Below are 13,429 nucleotides of genomic sequence, written 5' to 3' on the forward strand. Positions count from 1 at the left end.
AGCAAGCAAAAGAACATGTGATCACCCAGTAGGATGAGCAGTGAGCAACCACTTTTTTGTTCCTGAATCCAGGGTCAGCATAGACCACTGCAGGCTAAACACCACTGGCACTCAATGTCAGCTGGACTACCACAGCCTAAGTTGTCTTCAGCAGACATGGTGGCATACAAGGAAACTTACTATGCACACAGAGCAAGAAAACAGAAAAGCAGAAATTAAATTGGAGGGTGGCCTAAAAAAACGCCCACTGTGCAGAAAACGTGAGCAAACTAACTTGTTTGGCCTCCCTTGAAAATGGTGAGGTTTTAATGTGGGTCTCTGGGACCTGGCTCCTAAAGCACCAGGAGGCTGTTGGGGGAGGGACAGGGATTTGGTTTCAGATGGGCAGATCCAGATTCAATTAGCAATCAGCCTAGACTCTCTCTCCTTGAGGCTGGTAGAATGAGCAAGAGAAGAGAAAGTGCTTTGGCTGTGAACTCCACCCCACCCCAGCATAGTCCCAGAAAACCTGTCTATTTTTACCAAGTGGCTGCTATCACTCTACCCACAGGGATCAAGATGCTGGCTCCTTGGAAACCAGGCTGCACAGAACCCAATCATTGGACCCCACTACCTATGTATAAGGTCAGCGAAACCCCAGGCATCCTATGGTTCCTCCATCACCCACTGCCCCGGTCAGCATGCTCAGCTTCATTCTCCACTTTCCTGAGTGTTATAGACAGTCTTCAAGCCCTTCCAAGTTGGTAGCAGAAGTGTGGGGTGCCCACATCCCTGGAGAGTCTACAGAAGATGCTGAAGGAGATGAGGGTTTGGTAAGTTTAGGGTCCTTATTTACTGTACCCTTGGGTCTCCATCTGAGGGCAGGACCCCAGTCAGAGCTGACTCTATTCCCCAAGCTACACAGGGAAGCCACGGCCTGAATGAACCTCTTGTCTCAGTCTTGGGTAAACTAGATCCTGGCCAGTACCTAGCCAGATCCGAGATCCACAGTAGGTACCATCTGGGATCTAGTTCAGGATCTTGTCATCCCTGTTCTGACCATGCTCTGGGGTCTGCTGACCCCTTTCTCAAGAGCCTTCCTGGCTTTTAGAAACTGATCAGTCTGGTGGTGGCCCAGCTTGTTATAACAAACATCTTCATGGGCTGAGGATGGGAACAGCATCGGTTGGAGACATCAGGTCTTTGACACCTGGAATCATGTAGTAAGTGGCCGCTCCCATGTGCCCATGGACACAACCACACTAGATATGGAAGCCTAATGAAAGTCTGTCCAGGGTCTCGACCCTAGGGATATGCCTTGAGGTCTTAGCCTCAGAGCATTCTAGAGAAGGCTCCTTCAGAGTGATGCCCTTTTACACAGGAGCCCTTGAAGACTGGGCTCAGAACTCTGAAGTGTTGCTGGAAGACTGGGGGCTCTTACCGTCCACACAAGCAGGCCGGGCTCTCGTGGTGCCTGCGATCTGCCCCTTTCTGCATGCACAGCGCGCCGTCTGCCGGGCGATTGTCCTCCGTGGCTGACTGCTGTCCCGGTCTAGGGTCACAATCTCACAGGTTCCAGCGGCCAGCTGACCTGTAAGGAAGGAACAGCCACAAGCTGAGTGGCCACAGCCTGGAGACCCATAGCCTGAAGCCCACCTAGCACCCACCTAGAGTGGGGTCCACCATAGCTGGCTCTACCAAAGAAATGTGGAGAGAGCTCTGTGACAGCTAGAGACAGCCAGCAACCCGTCTTCTATATGCTCTGTCAGGGATTCCAGTCAGCCCTATCCCAGCAGACAGGAAATTAAAAGTGGCCATCTTCTCTGCCACACACGGAAATGAAATCTCAGAATTACAGAGGAAGGTGCTGCTTCCTCCCCTCCCCACTGCTCCTCCATACACTATGATTTTACAGAAAAAAACACCTGCCCAGAGCACAAGGTCCTCAAATCAAGCCAAGCCCTGTAGGCTCTTTCCCTCAGGATGGGCTACCTTGGAGCCACAAAATGGGGTAACCAACAGTACATAGGGTACCATACTGCAAGGAGGAACCATCATACCCATCTGGGCACAGATGCCAAGACAGCTAGGGACCCAAGTTACATATTCCTGAAGGCCCGCACATACTAATACATGTGGACACATACAAAAGGTGCACAGAGACAAACAGCACCGATGTTACAATCCAAAAGCCTGGCTGGCAGACATGGGGAAGACTACAAAGTACACAGGAGGCAGTGAAGTGAAAACATCCATATGTTGCAGGGGTGCATGTGCTGTGTACATATCACACACACACACAGGTCCACACACGTTCCCACATGTAAACCTATACCTAGGTGCTCATAGGTTATATGGATTTGTCCATACACATACAGAGGCTCAAAGGAGTACATTCAGCTACACTCAGGTGCACACAGGCTACACAGGAGTGCCCGGGTAGAAACACAGGTTCACATAGGTGTACTCATCTGCATTCAGGAACACATGGGCTACTCTGATGTGCCCATTAAAAACATGCATATATGTAGCTGGGTTTTGCTAATTTATGAGTTTTTCTTTTTCCCATCCTCTATCCCTCCAGTGTCAGCCCCTCTCCCCCGCCCCCATCACAATATAGGAGGGAAAAAGGATGGGAGGGAGAGAGAGAGATCCTTGAACCTATTTTTTTCTTTTTGTTTCTTAGTTGAACATGACTACTAACAAACTACAACCTCCTCTCTCCCCTGAACGACCAACAACCGCTCACCACATCTATCAGAGCTCTAGCATTCACGTGCATGCTGAAAAGTTCCCAGAATTTCAAACATCACACAACCACAGAAACTGCCTGCAGCTGGCAAAACCACGCCACTGCTAGAGCATGAGGCAAATCACAGTCAACTGCTGTGGACAGTCCGAAGCAGCCCCATATCCCCACACCTGGGATTAAAATGAAAACATGTTATTATAATTATAATATTTCTGTGTTTTTAAAGAAACCAAAATTCCATAATTCTCACTATGTATGTAACAGCAGGGGCACACTCTACTAGACATATGCTTCATATATGCTCCTCTATACATACATAGGTCCACAAGGTATACTCAGCTGTACTCAGTACATACAGGCTACATGGAATTCTCATATACACACACACAGGTACACATGGGCACACTCAGTCACACATGCTGTAGGTATTGTTCTGTGTGGACACACAGATACACCGGGTGCACGCAGCTGTATACAGGCACACATGACCCTGGAATGACTCTAGAAGAAGGGACATGTTTCTCCAAAGCCCCAACCTCACCTCAGGAGAGGGCATCCCCGTGGGAAATCAATCCCTGTAGTTTAAGCTGTCACTGCATGGCCAACACCAGTAAGTGCTAATGAGCAAGGGTATCCAATAAAGATAGCGTGATGCTCACCGTGGTGTGAACCATAAAGATGAAAAAACTGGCCACCTTGTAGGAGGACAGAGGGCATTCCTCAGCCCAGCAGGTGCTGCCACATTTGTCCTGGCATGGTGAGCCCAAGTCCCCTCCATCATACAGCTTCACAGCCTCATTAGTGACACATTCACAGAAACCCTAGGATATGTTACTTACTCATCTTCAGGCTCTTCCGTTCACTCAGCACACAGTATTTGCTGCCCTCTGTGGGTACAGAAAGACCTCAAGGCACACAGCATTAATCCCACCCTCAAGGCAGAGACGCTGGATGTGAGAATCCCACCCACTTGCATGAGTGCCACACAGGTCAGCAAGAAATAGCACAGGGTCATACAGACAGACAGACACCGGAAAGGAAGTGAGGGATATACACACAAGAGTGCTCATCTGATCTGCAACCAGACTGGCAGGAAGCTCTCAGGGCTTCTCAGCAATAATTCCTTCAGCTCAGGTTACCCTTCCTAACCACATGAATCCTTTTGCAACTGTCACCCAAACACCCTTTCTCTAGTCAACAGGCTCTGTGACAACAGGCACTGAATCAACCTTGTTGCTTGGATTCCACAGATCAACCAAAACCCAGATTAGAGCAAGTATCACACACATTAGCAGGAAATATGGGCAGACTGACTCAGCAACAACAACCGGGCAATGCCCAGGTTACCAAGAGCTTGGGGTGTGTCCTGTCTAGATGTCCTCAGGGCCACAGAGGTATGATAGTTCCAAGGAAAGGCAGGCAGGGAGGAGCTATCCAAGGTGACTATATTCTACTGCTCAGATCCATACAGGATACTGACAGATCCTGGCTGCTGTGCCAGGTTGGGAGAATGAATCAGACACACTCAGAGGAGGAATGGGGCATCTATCTCGGGCCTCCCTGAGGACTATGAGCTGCCCCTCTTCTGCAAAGGCCTATGCCTATTCAAGCAGAACTCAAGGCCCCAGTTAGAGCTGCCTCCCTCAGACTGCTGGTTTTGCCTCATTCATTTTGCCCAATCACACCCTGAATTGCATGCTGTTGTCAAGAAGAAGGCACAAACAAACATGCACAGACAAGTGAGGGGATAGGCAGAGCAACAGATGGGCACCCAGAACATCCAATCAGCTCTAGCACTGCTCCCAGCAGCAGAGCGCCAGGCCTGATGGGAGCTGACAGGCAAACTGGCAGGAAGTGGAACAAGCTCTGCAGCACAAGAGAAAGAAGCGATTTCTTGTGCTTGCCACTGCAATGTGTGGACAGGCAGCCACGTGGTCACCACCCCAGGCTCCTATTTTAAGGCCTGCAGATTGGCTCCAGCCATTTTGCTATTCCTGCCAAACTTCACACTGTGGTCATGGTTTATAGATATGCAGATGGCTTCTCTGGGCAAGGACTGGGCAGTCTTCTAGAGCTGTCCCAACAAGGTGGGGCATACCACCAAGCCAATGACATCTTATAGCTGTACTACTGATTCCTGAACACTGAGAAAGTCCTGGGCCAGCAGCAGTACCACTGTAGGCCCCATTCCCAGCTCCCTATCAGCAGGCACTCCAAGGTCATGTGAAAGGACCAGAGGCCCATGCAAATGAAGCCCCATCTGCAAAGAGTAGGAGTAGGAGAGGCAGTGAAAAACAAAACTCTGAAGTGTCCTCACTAAAGAAAGATGCAACATAGTTAGGCCAGAGTCACATGAACAGAAAGCATCCTTTTTCATCCAAAGATGAGCCCAATCCCAGTGATTTATCAGGATCTATTTGCACTCCGGGGTGCACATAACTGTGACAGGAAATTCCTTCCAGGACCAGCTGATCTCATATAGCATGTCCTAAGTCACCTTTCCAGGAAGGCAACGTGGCTTTCCACTGCTTGTGACTGTCCACACGATACCACCAGCAACCTTTCATGGGGTCTTGCGTGAGAATTCCAAGGTGATATCACTACCCCAGTGATGGACAGATGGACAGCCTCACAATCACATACTGATATCACTGATCTCTGTGTCTGTGCTATCTAAGAGAAGTCTCCACCTTGTCCCCACATAGTGAGCAGGTGGGAAATCTGGGCTTAGAAGAGTTGTGATTTGCAGAACCAAGTAAGAACCCACAGACCTGAGACATCTGCAGCAGGGCCAGGGCCTGTACACGCAGAACCCCAGTCATCTCATTAAGAAAACACCTTGGGGATAGGCCTTCCTCCACTTTCATTCAGCCTGTCCCACTTGCCCAGTGTGGCCTCTGAGCACCAAAGGAGGGGCTCATGGTCTTAGGGAAGCCCTGTGTAGGGGTGCGTCCCTATTAGCCAGAGAGATACCCAAACTTGACTCTTGAGTGAGTTGTGCTTTCAGTACCTGGTCTTCAAGGGGTTTCTGAGGGGCTAGGACATGGGCCACCGCCCATCCATGCCCTTGAACAGCACACAGGGAGAGTGGGCACAGGTGTGCCTCAATACTGGTTTGGATGGCAGTTCTGCCTGCCAGCTTAGCACTGGGACTAAGCCTTAGCACAGTTGTGTGATAAACACACATGCTATCTGTTTCACTGGGTGCTGGTGACAACTGAATCAAATCCTGGGGCTTCCTTAAGGCAGGAGTTGACATTGTAGAGTGGCCTATCAGTACTTGATGCCCTCTATATGCTGGGATTCTGACGCTGGCTCCACAGCACACAGGCTGTGATCTGGATCATGTCCTACATTGCATAGGTTGGGATTAGAAGTTAGCCCAACATTGAATGGGGCCCAGTGGTGACACTGGTCTAGGGGAGTCAATGGCTATACTTTCTCTGGGTATCCAAACCAGGCATACCTTGTCCTCCTCCTCTTGCATCTCTTGGTCCTGAAAAAAAACACCTCTCTCAGCTCATGTCATCCATAGGAATGGCACAAATGCCGCAACAAGATAAAGGCCATAGTGGATACATCTACACGAGATTCCCAGAACAACATTCAGCCATTTGATCTCCTGGGTCTCTAGGACCCTGGTGGCCCCAGACAGGAAGAAAAATGAAGGCTGCATACTCATAAGTGTTCATCCACTCCAGCCGTTTCCTATTTTCTGAGAGACACAATCTATCCAGAGGACATAGCCAACACCAGGGAGGAGCAGACTGGAGAACACAGCACAGGGCAGGTACCATTAAAATGCCCAGCCATGGGGGGTCTGTCAGGTCCCAGGTTCTCTCATACACACCCCTCCACCTGGGGCACACATTGACGAGCTGTTTATTCCAACAAGACGGTGACTACATCTGAGAGGATATATGATATGATGGATGTCAGAATAGAGATTCAAAGTGACTTTGACAGGTACAGACTGAGAGGATGGCATTTAACAATCATAAATGTCAGCTCCATGTTTGGATTAGAATGAAAACAAGGTAGAGTCAGGAGGCCAGAGAGGCCCTAGAGCCTTGGTTAGGTGGCTTTATTTGGTCATGGGATTCAGTGTCATTCAGAGGATGGAGAATTGAGTAGGATCAATGAGAGACACATAAGTTGAGACAGGGCACCCATGACCCTACCGGAATTCCCAGCTCAGCCCATGGTTCACAATTTGGCTGAGTGACAGAAGCCCTGGTCCTTGGCCCACAGAATGCTGGGTACAGCTGCTGGCCCCAGCTCAGATCTAATCCAAAATGTATAGACAGCACCAGGAGCCCACAGGTGGTTCAAGCAGCAAACTTCATTTTACATATATTCTTCACCGCTGACAAGGGAGAGTTTGGGGCCATATGACTTAAGAGATTCATCAGGAGCATCCTTAGCCCAGGCTAGCAGGACTAGGGATCTACTGTGAGCCTGCTGGGCCCCCAGGAATCCTGAGAGGTGATGATAGATTTTGGTGACAGAGAAGCAAACTTCTGTTAGTGCATACAGGCACCCTCATCATTACAGTGAGGAACAAGTGCTCAGTGGTTCTTTAGACTGCCACAGAACTGGTTCTGAGAGCAAGGACTCACTAGTTAGTGGAGGACATTAGCCAAGAACAACACAGAGCATCACGTTTAGGCCTGGGGGAGGGGAGAAGTGCCTGAGGTCCAGGCTTTCCAAATCTGTCATGACCTGCTAATCTCTGGGGAGTCAAAGGAGACCACTAAAGAAGGTCACATGTGGGTATCATGTGTATGCTTTGCAGCACCCTTCTAAAATGTGCAGCTGAGGAGTTATTGTGATGAGTTTGCACAGGGGGAACACACCTGAGACAACAGTTTTTAATTTATTTTTTATAATTTATCTACTTTACATCCATTTTTAGCTCCTTCCCTCTTCTTCTCCCGGTCCCTCCCTTCCTCCCTCTCTCTTTCCCCCACCCCTCTCTCCTGGTCTTAAGAAAGGGGGAGACCTCCTCTCTTACCATCTGACCCCAGCCTATCAAGTCTTGTCAGGACTGCCTGCATCTTCTTCCTCTGTGGCCTGGCCAGGCCGCCCTGACAGGGGGAAGTGATCAAAGAGCAGGCAACATAGTCCATGTCAGAGACAGCCCCTGCTCCCCTTACTAGGGGAGCCATGTGGAGACTGAGCTGTTTATCAGGTACATCTGAGCAAGGGTCGAGGTCCTTTCCATACATGGTCCTTGGTTGGTACATCAGTCTCGGTAGGGCCTCCTGAGCCCAGGTTTGTTGGGTCTGTTGCTCTTCTTGTGGAGCTCCTTTCCCAGCTAGGTCCTTCTATCCTCCTCCACCCCCGACTCTTCCATAAGACTCCCTGCACTCTGCCCAAAGTTTGGCTGTGAGTCTCAGCATGTGCTTCCATCCTGTGCAGAGTAGAGTCTTTCAGAGGACATCTATAGTAGGCTTCTATCCTATATCCTGAATAGTGCTACCTCAAGATCCAGCTATACCACTCTTGGGCATATATCCAAAAGATGTTGTACTATACAACAAGGTCATTGGCTCAACTATGTTCATAGTCATGTTATTCGTAATCTGAAAACAACCTAGATGTCCCTCAACCGAAGAATGGATAAAGAAACTGTGGTACATTTACACAATGAAATGATACTCAGCTATTAAAAACAAGGAAGTCATGGAATTTGCAGGCAAATGGATGGAACTTAGTAGAAAAGATCATCATGAGTGAGGTAACCCAGACGCAGAAAGACACACACAGTATATGCTCACTTATAAACAGATATTAACCATATAATACAGGATAACCATACTACAATCCACAGAATTAAAGAAGCTAAATAAATAAAGGACCCTAGAGAGGATGCTTAATTCTCACTCAGAAGGGCAAATAGAAGGGCATTTCTTCTGGCTCCTAAAAGCTTGCATGTCTTCTATAGGCCTTTCTGCCATTCCATCTCACCAGTTAGTTACTAGGACAGGGACCCTGCTCCCACAGGTGGCCATGACAGGAAAGAAGGGAGATTTTGAAGATATGAGAAATGAATCATGTGGTCAAAATATTCGTCACTGAGGTGAAAGTGAGGGCATATGTGCCTACCATGTATGCAGACTGCTTTGTACACAGTAGTGGCCAAATTCCAGATTTGGTGATGTGGGGGTGGGGTCCCACCAAAGGAGTCCCATACTCATCGTTTCCTAGTCCCCATGTCACTGACCTGTGTCAGTTCCCATGAATGAAATGCACCAGAAGTGATCTGCTATTTTGGGCTCTAACTCTCACATGCCTTGGCCCTCCAGGCTGCAGGAAAGGCTTAGCTCTGGGCTGGCACCGAAATGGTGCTGTGTTAATCTGCTTGAAATAACACAAAGGGATATTAATCTGACTTACCTATCCCAGACATTGCCTGTATCACAGGGTTGGGGATCTAAGCAGGACCAAAGGTTCTGCTTGTGGCCCCTCTGTCCCTTCCCCTGAACCAGAGGATCCTTAGATAGAACTCTCTCTTTCCTGTCACTCCTAGAAGGTGTGATAACTTCTGTTGTGCTGGGCACCACCCAAATGCCTAGATCCCTGACCCATCAGGGAAGGCCTCATACCCATCCAACTTGGGACTCAACGTAAGCCTGGTTGCATTCGAGGTTTGGAAGTGGCCAGGGCCGTGCTAATCACAAGAGAGGGTGCTGAGGCCAGACACTACATAAAATGTGTCCCTGTCCCTATCATGTCCAAGACCTCAACTTCAAACTGAAGACAAACAAACCATCATCCCTGCACAGGGCTCACAAATGAAGCTACTGTTTAGTTTTATCCCCGATTTTATAAACACACAGTACGGAGATTAAAAAGTACAGGGGAAAAAATGTTCTTAAGATCCGATGGAGAATCCATCTCAATGTTTGTGATGGAATGAAATCAAGCCTCAATTAAATCCCAGTATCAAATTCTTTCTCGCACTCCAACTGCTACTGAATCAATTAAGTGAGTGCCACAGATCACAAAGCCCACTTCTGCAGACAGGCTGAGGATTATCCCTGCATGATAAGTGTGAGGGGAGATTTAAAACACACACACACACACACACACACACACACACACACACACACAGAGAGAGAGAGAGAGAGAGAGAGAGAGAGAGAGAGAGAGAGAGAGAGAGAGCAGGATAGGCCATGCTGGTCTGCTACCCAACCTATTTATGCAGTTGGGGCAGAAGATGGAACGGGTTGGATCAGCAGAACACAGGTCTAACCCTTGCTGGAAAGACCTGGTTCATCCATAATCAGCAGTCAGACTCCTGAGTGGTCAGACCTCTGCAGAGGGCATGGAAAGGCACGACTTTGTCACCAGAAGACAGGAAAAGCCCAGGGATCAGGAAGCAGGAAGATGGGTTCATTGGCCCTGCATGGCTTGCAGGGACTCTGGTTTCAGAACCACTCCTCTGCCTAGGGCCAGCTCTGCTCCCAGTGAGCTCCATTTGCAGTGACAACAACAGACCTCAGAAAGAATCCTCAGGGTCCCCTTGGCCTGGACTTAGCTGTCTGGGATGGCAGGCCAGCATAAGGGGGTAAGGACAGCAGAGGGAAGGCCAGCAAGATGGTACTGACCTCCTGGTGCTGTAGGCACACTGGCATCCCTGGAGTCCTACCTGGACATGGAGAAAGCCTGACATGTTTCAAAGACACAACAGAACCATGATTCAAACTCAACCTGCCCAAAGGTCTCCTTTTGAAGGCCAGAGAGATACAGGTATACGTCACATGCTGCCAATACCAGCCTTTTAGCTGTGCAACATGTTCGTGGATGGGATGCACATACCTGCCCATGCACATCCTCACAGTGCACTGCCTACACACAAAAGGCACCCACACATATCCAGACCATGCTTTGTTCACACAAAGCATACACCTCGTGTATACTCACACAAAGGCATGGGTATATAAAGACCACAACATGCATACACATACAAATGGCATGCTGTATATAAAAACTATGCTACGTTACCATACCATACGAACACATGACACAGCAGAGGCTGTGCACACCACAGGTTGCATCTGCACACTTACACCCAGGCATATGAACACAGCTGGAGATGTGTGTGCAATGCCCTTCAGGCTTAGCTCCAGGACTGTCCCTGTTTGTTATCTGCAGAACCAGTACCTACTTGCCAAGATCCAGTGAGCCTCCCCAGGGTGTCCACGAGTTCCCAGGCTGTGTCTCTCACCTCTCCACTGGAAACAGATCCCTATGGCCAGTCTGACTCAGAAGGCCACACAGAACATGCAGTGCCATGGCTGTTTACATGCACGGGTAAGAATGTTTATGGGTGGGAGGCACCCACAGCCTAGGCCTATTGGTTCAGCACTTCCAAAGCAGCTCCTTTAACACCACCCCCTTAACTTCTTGAACTTCAGCAGCTGGAAGGAAGGAAGGAAGGAAGGAAGGAAGGAAGGAAGGAAGGAAGGAAGGAAGGAAGGAAGGAAGGAAGGAAGGAAGGAGAAACAGTGGCTAGGAGCATGAGAAGCTGGGCTCTTTGGACCCTCCCAGAACCCATACCAAAGTGTCCACAGTTAAGTTCCTTCCACCAGCCTCCCTGGCACTGCTCTGCCAGTGGTCCCCAACAGCCACACTGAAGACATCACCAAGAGAAAGATCGGCCAACAGAGCCTGCACATGGACACAGCAACTTCCCCAATGCCATGAGAGTGATGGGAGGCAAGGACAGTGGCAAGCTGTGGTCTCCTCAGTTAACCTCCCACAGTCTATACTTTAGAACTTTCCAAGACTACAAGGTAGGCATGAATTACATATATCTGTCCAGGAGGTGCAAGAAGGATCTCAGATGAAAGTCTGTTCACCTCCCCAACCCCTATGAAGGACTATCAACAGTAACGAGCCCATCTTAGGGTGTTCTCCAACTGGTCACACTATTCAGATGAATGCAATGGCTATTGTTCTGTGGACAGTACTCTACAACATAGGACAGTCCTCCCCTCAGGAGTATCAGAAGAACTAGCTTCCCAGTGGTCCCCTTTTCTCCCATAGGAATCCGCCATCAGTGCCCCCCAGAAATACAATTGTTGCATGTCCAGTCTGGACCTGGCACTCAACATGGATGAGGCTGCCACTAGGAATGGATCACAGGATATAAACTCCCAAGAGGGTTTTCAAGCCCCTAGAGGTTAATGAGCTCCATACATCTCCCAGAAAATACCCAGTTATCCTGGCACTCTTCCTTAGCAACGTGGCATGAAAGGCCATTGAGACTGCTCGGCCTGAGTGACAGGTAGATGCTCACCTGGTCTATGAGCTGCTTGTGGGAGGGCAGAGTGGGGCAGTGGGAGCAGCTCATTCAGGAGTGGGCTCCACCTATATCTCAAACCATAGCCTGGGACCCTTACAGGGAACCTGCTGTTCCTGCTGCCCTTTTCTCCAGGTATAAGTGAGTATTGCACAGCACCTCATACACTGCCTAAACTTCAGCAGGCAGGCCATCCTCTTGAATTAATTATCAGAGTAAGAGCATGAAGCTCAGGGCTCCCTCTCAAGCTTGTCCCCAGGGCCAAGCTGGTTGAAAACAAAGCACACCCCAAGTTGCTGCCCACACAGGCGACCCAAATTCCCTGTTTCTCTTAGCACTGTGGGCCTAGGATGCCCTGTGAGTGCCCAACTTTCATGTCATCACTCAGGCTCTGGCGTAGGTCAGTAGAGAGGACAGGGCCACACCTGCTGTCTTCCGCTCTCCACATGCTGAGGCTGCTCCAATGTTCAAATGTCCACAGGGAAGCGCCTAGCCAGCTGGCCTCTATTCAATTACCCCCTTAATGTGTATATTAATGAGGCGATGCTGCCGGCCTTGGCAGGTCCAGCACAGGCCCCAAGACTGATCCTGAGATGGTCTTGGAAAGCTGTTCTACAGCATCATAAACACAGCAATTATGCCTCAGTTTACGAATTCACAAGGTCAGTAAAAGACGGGATGCAGGCTAGCTGTGAGCATTCCGTGGTAGACAGTAGGGACCAGAGCCCAGGAAGGCACAGGCATCTGGCCGAAGACAGCAAGGCACGTCCTCAGTCTTGATGCCATGGTGAAGAGGACTTTCCTAGAATGTCCTCATCCTGCTTGCAAGTGTATGGTGCTAGACAGCACAAGCCATGGTCAGTGATATTGGGCAAAAAAAGGACAGAGCCACCCACAAACACTCCTCCAGCTAAAAACTGTCAGGTGCATCCTGCAACTCAAGTTGCCTCTTTAGGAAATCTAGGCATTTGCATAGCCTGCCCTCCCCACATCCTACACCCCGCCCCTAGCCAAGTGGGCTCTGGATATGGTGGTCTTCAAAGAGCCTTCTATGCATGTCCAGTCTGGACCTGGCACTCAACATGGATGAGGCTGCCACTAGGAATGGATCATAGGATATAAACTCCCAAGAGGGTTTTCAAGCCCCTGGAGGTTAATGAGCTCCATACATCTCCCAGAAAATATCCGGTTATCCTGGCACTCTTCCTTAGCAACGTGGCACGAAAGGCCATTGAGACTGCTCGGCCTGAGTGACAGGTGGATGCTCACATGGTCTATGAGCTGGTCCTTGTGGGAGGGCAGAGTGGGGCAGACGGGACATGCACCAAGATTCCTGGTTGCCCAGGTGCCCTGACATTCTCACAAGCCAGAGGAGGACCAAGAGCTTT

The 13,429-nt window shown here is 49.5% G+C and overlaps 1 protein-coding gene across 5 annotated transcripts in view; it reads right to left on the reverse strand.

Moving 5' to 3' along the window:
* Positions 1–13,429, reverse strand: part of Tafa5 (TAFA chemokine like family member 5) — a 214,351-nt gene that overhangs the window by 80,327 nt on the left and 120,595 nt on the right. For all 5 annotated transcript variants that reach the window (XM_021644102.2, XM_021644104.2, XM_060388861.1 and 2 more), the window contains exon 2: positions 1,421–1,570. In XM_021644102.2, the coding sequence (XP_021499777.1) occupies positions 1,421–1,570 (150 nt within the window). The remainder of the gene's footprint in view (positions 1–1,420; positions 1,571–13,429) is intronic.

The sequence above is a fragment of the Meriones unguiculatus genome, chromosome 8 (genome assembly GCF_030254825.1).
Source record: "Meriones unguiculatus strain TT.TT164.6M chromosome 8, Bangor_MerUng_6.1, whole genome shotgun sequence".
Taxonomy (NCBI): domain Eukaryota; kingdom Metazoa; phylum Chordata; class Mammalia; order Rodentia; family Muridae; genus Meriones; species Meriones unguiculatus.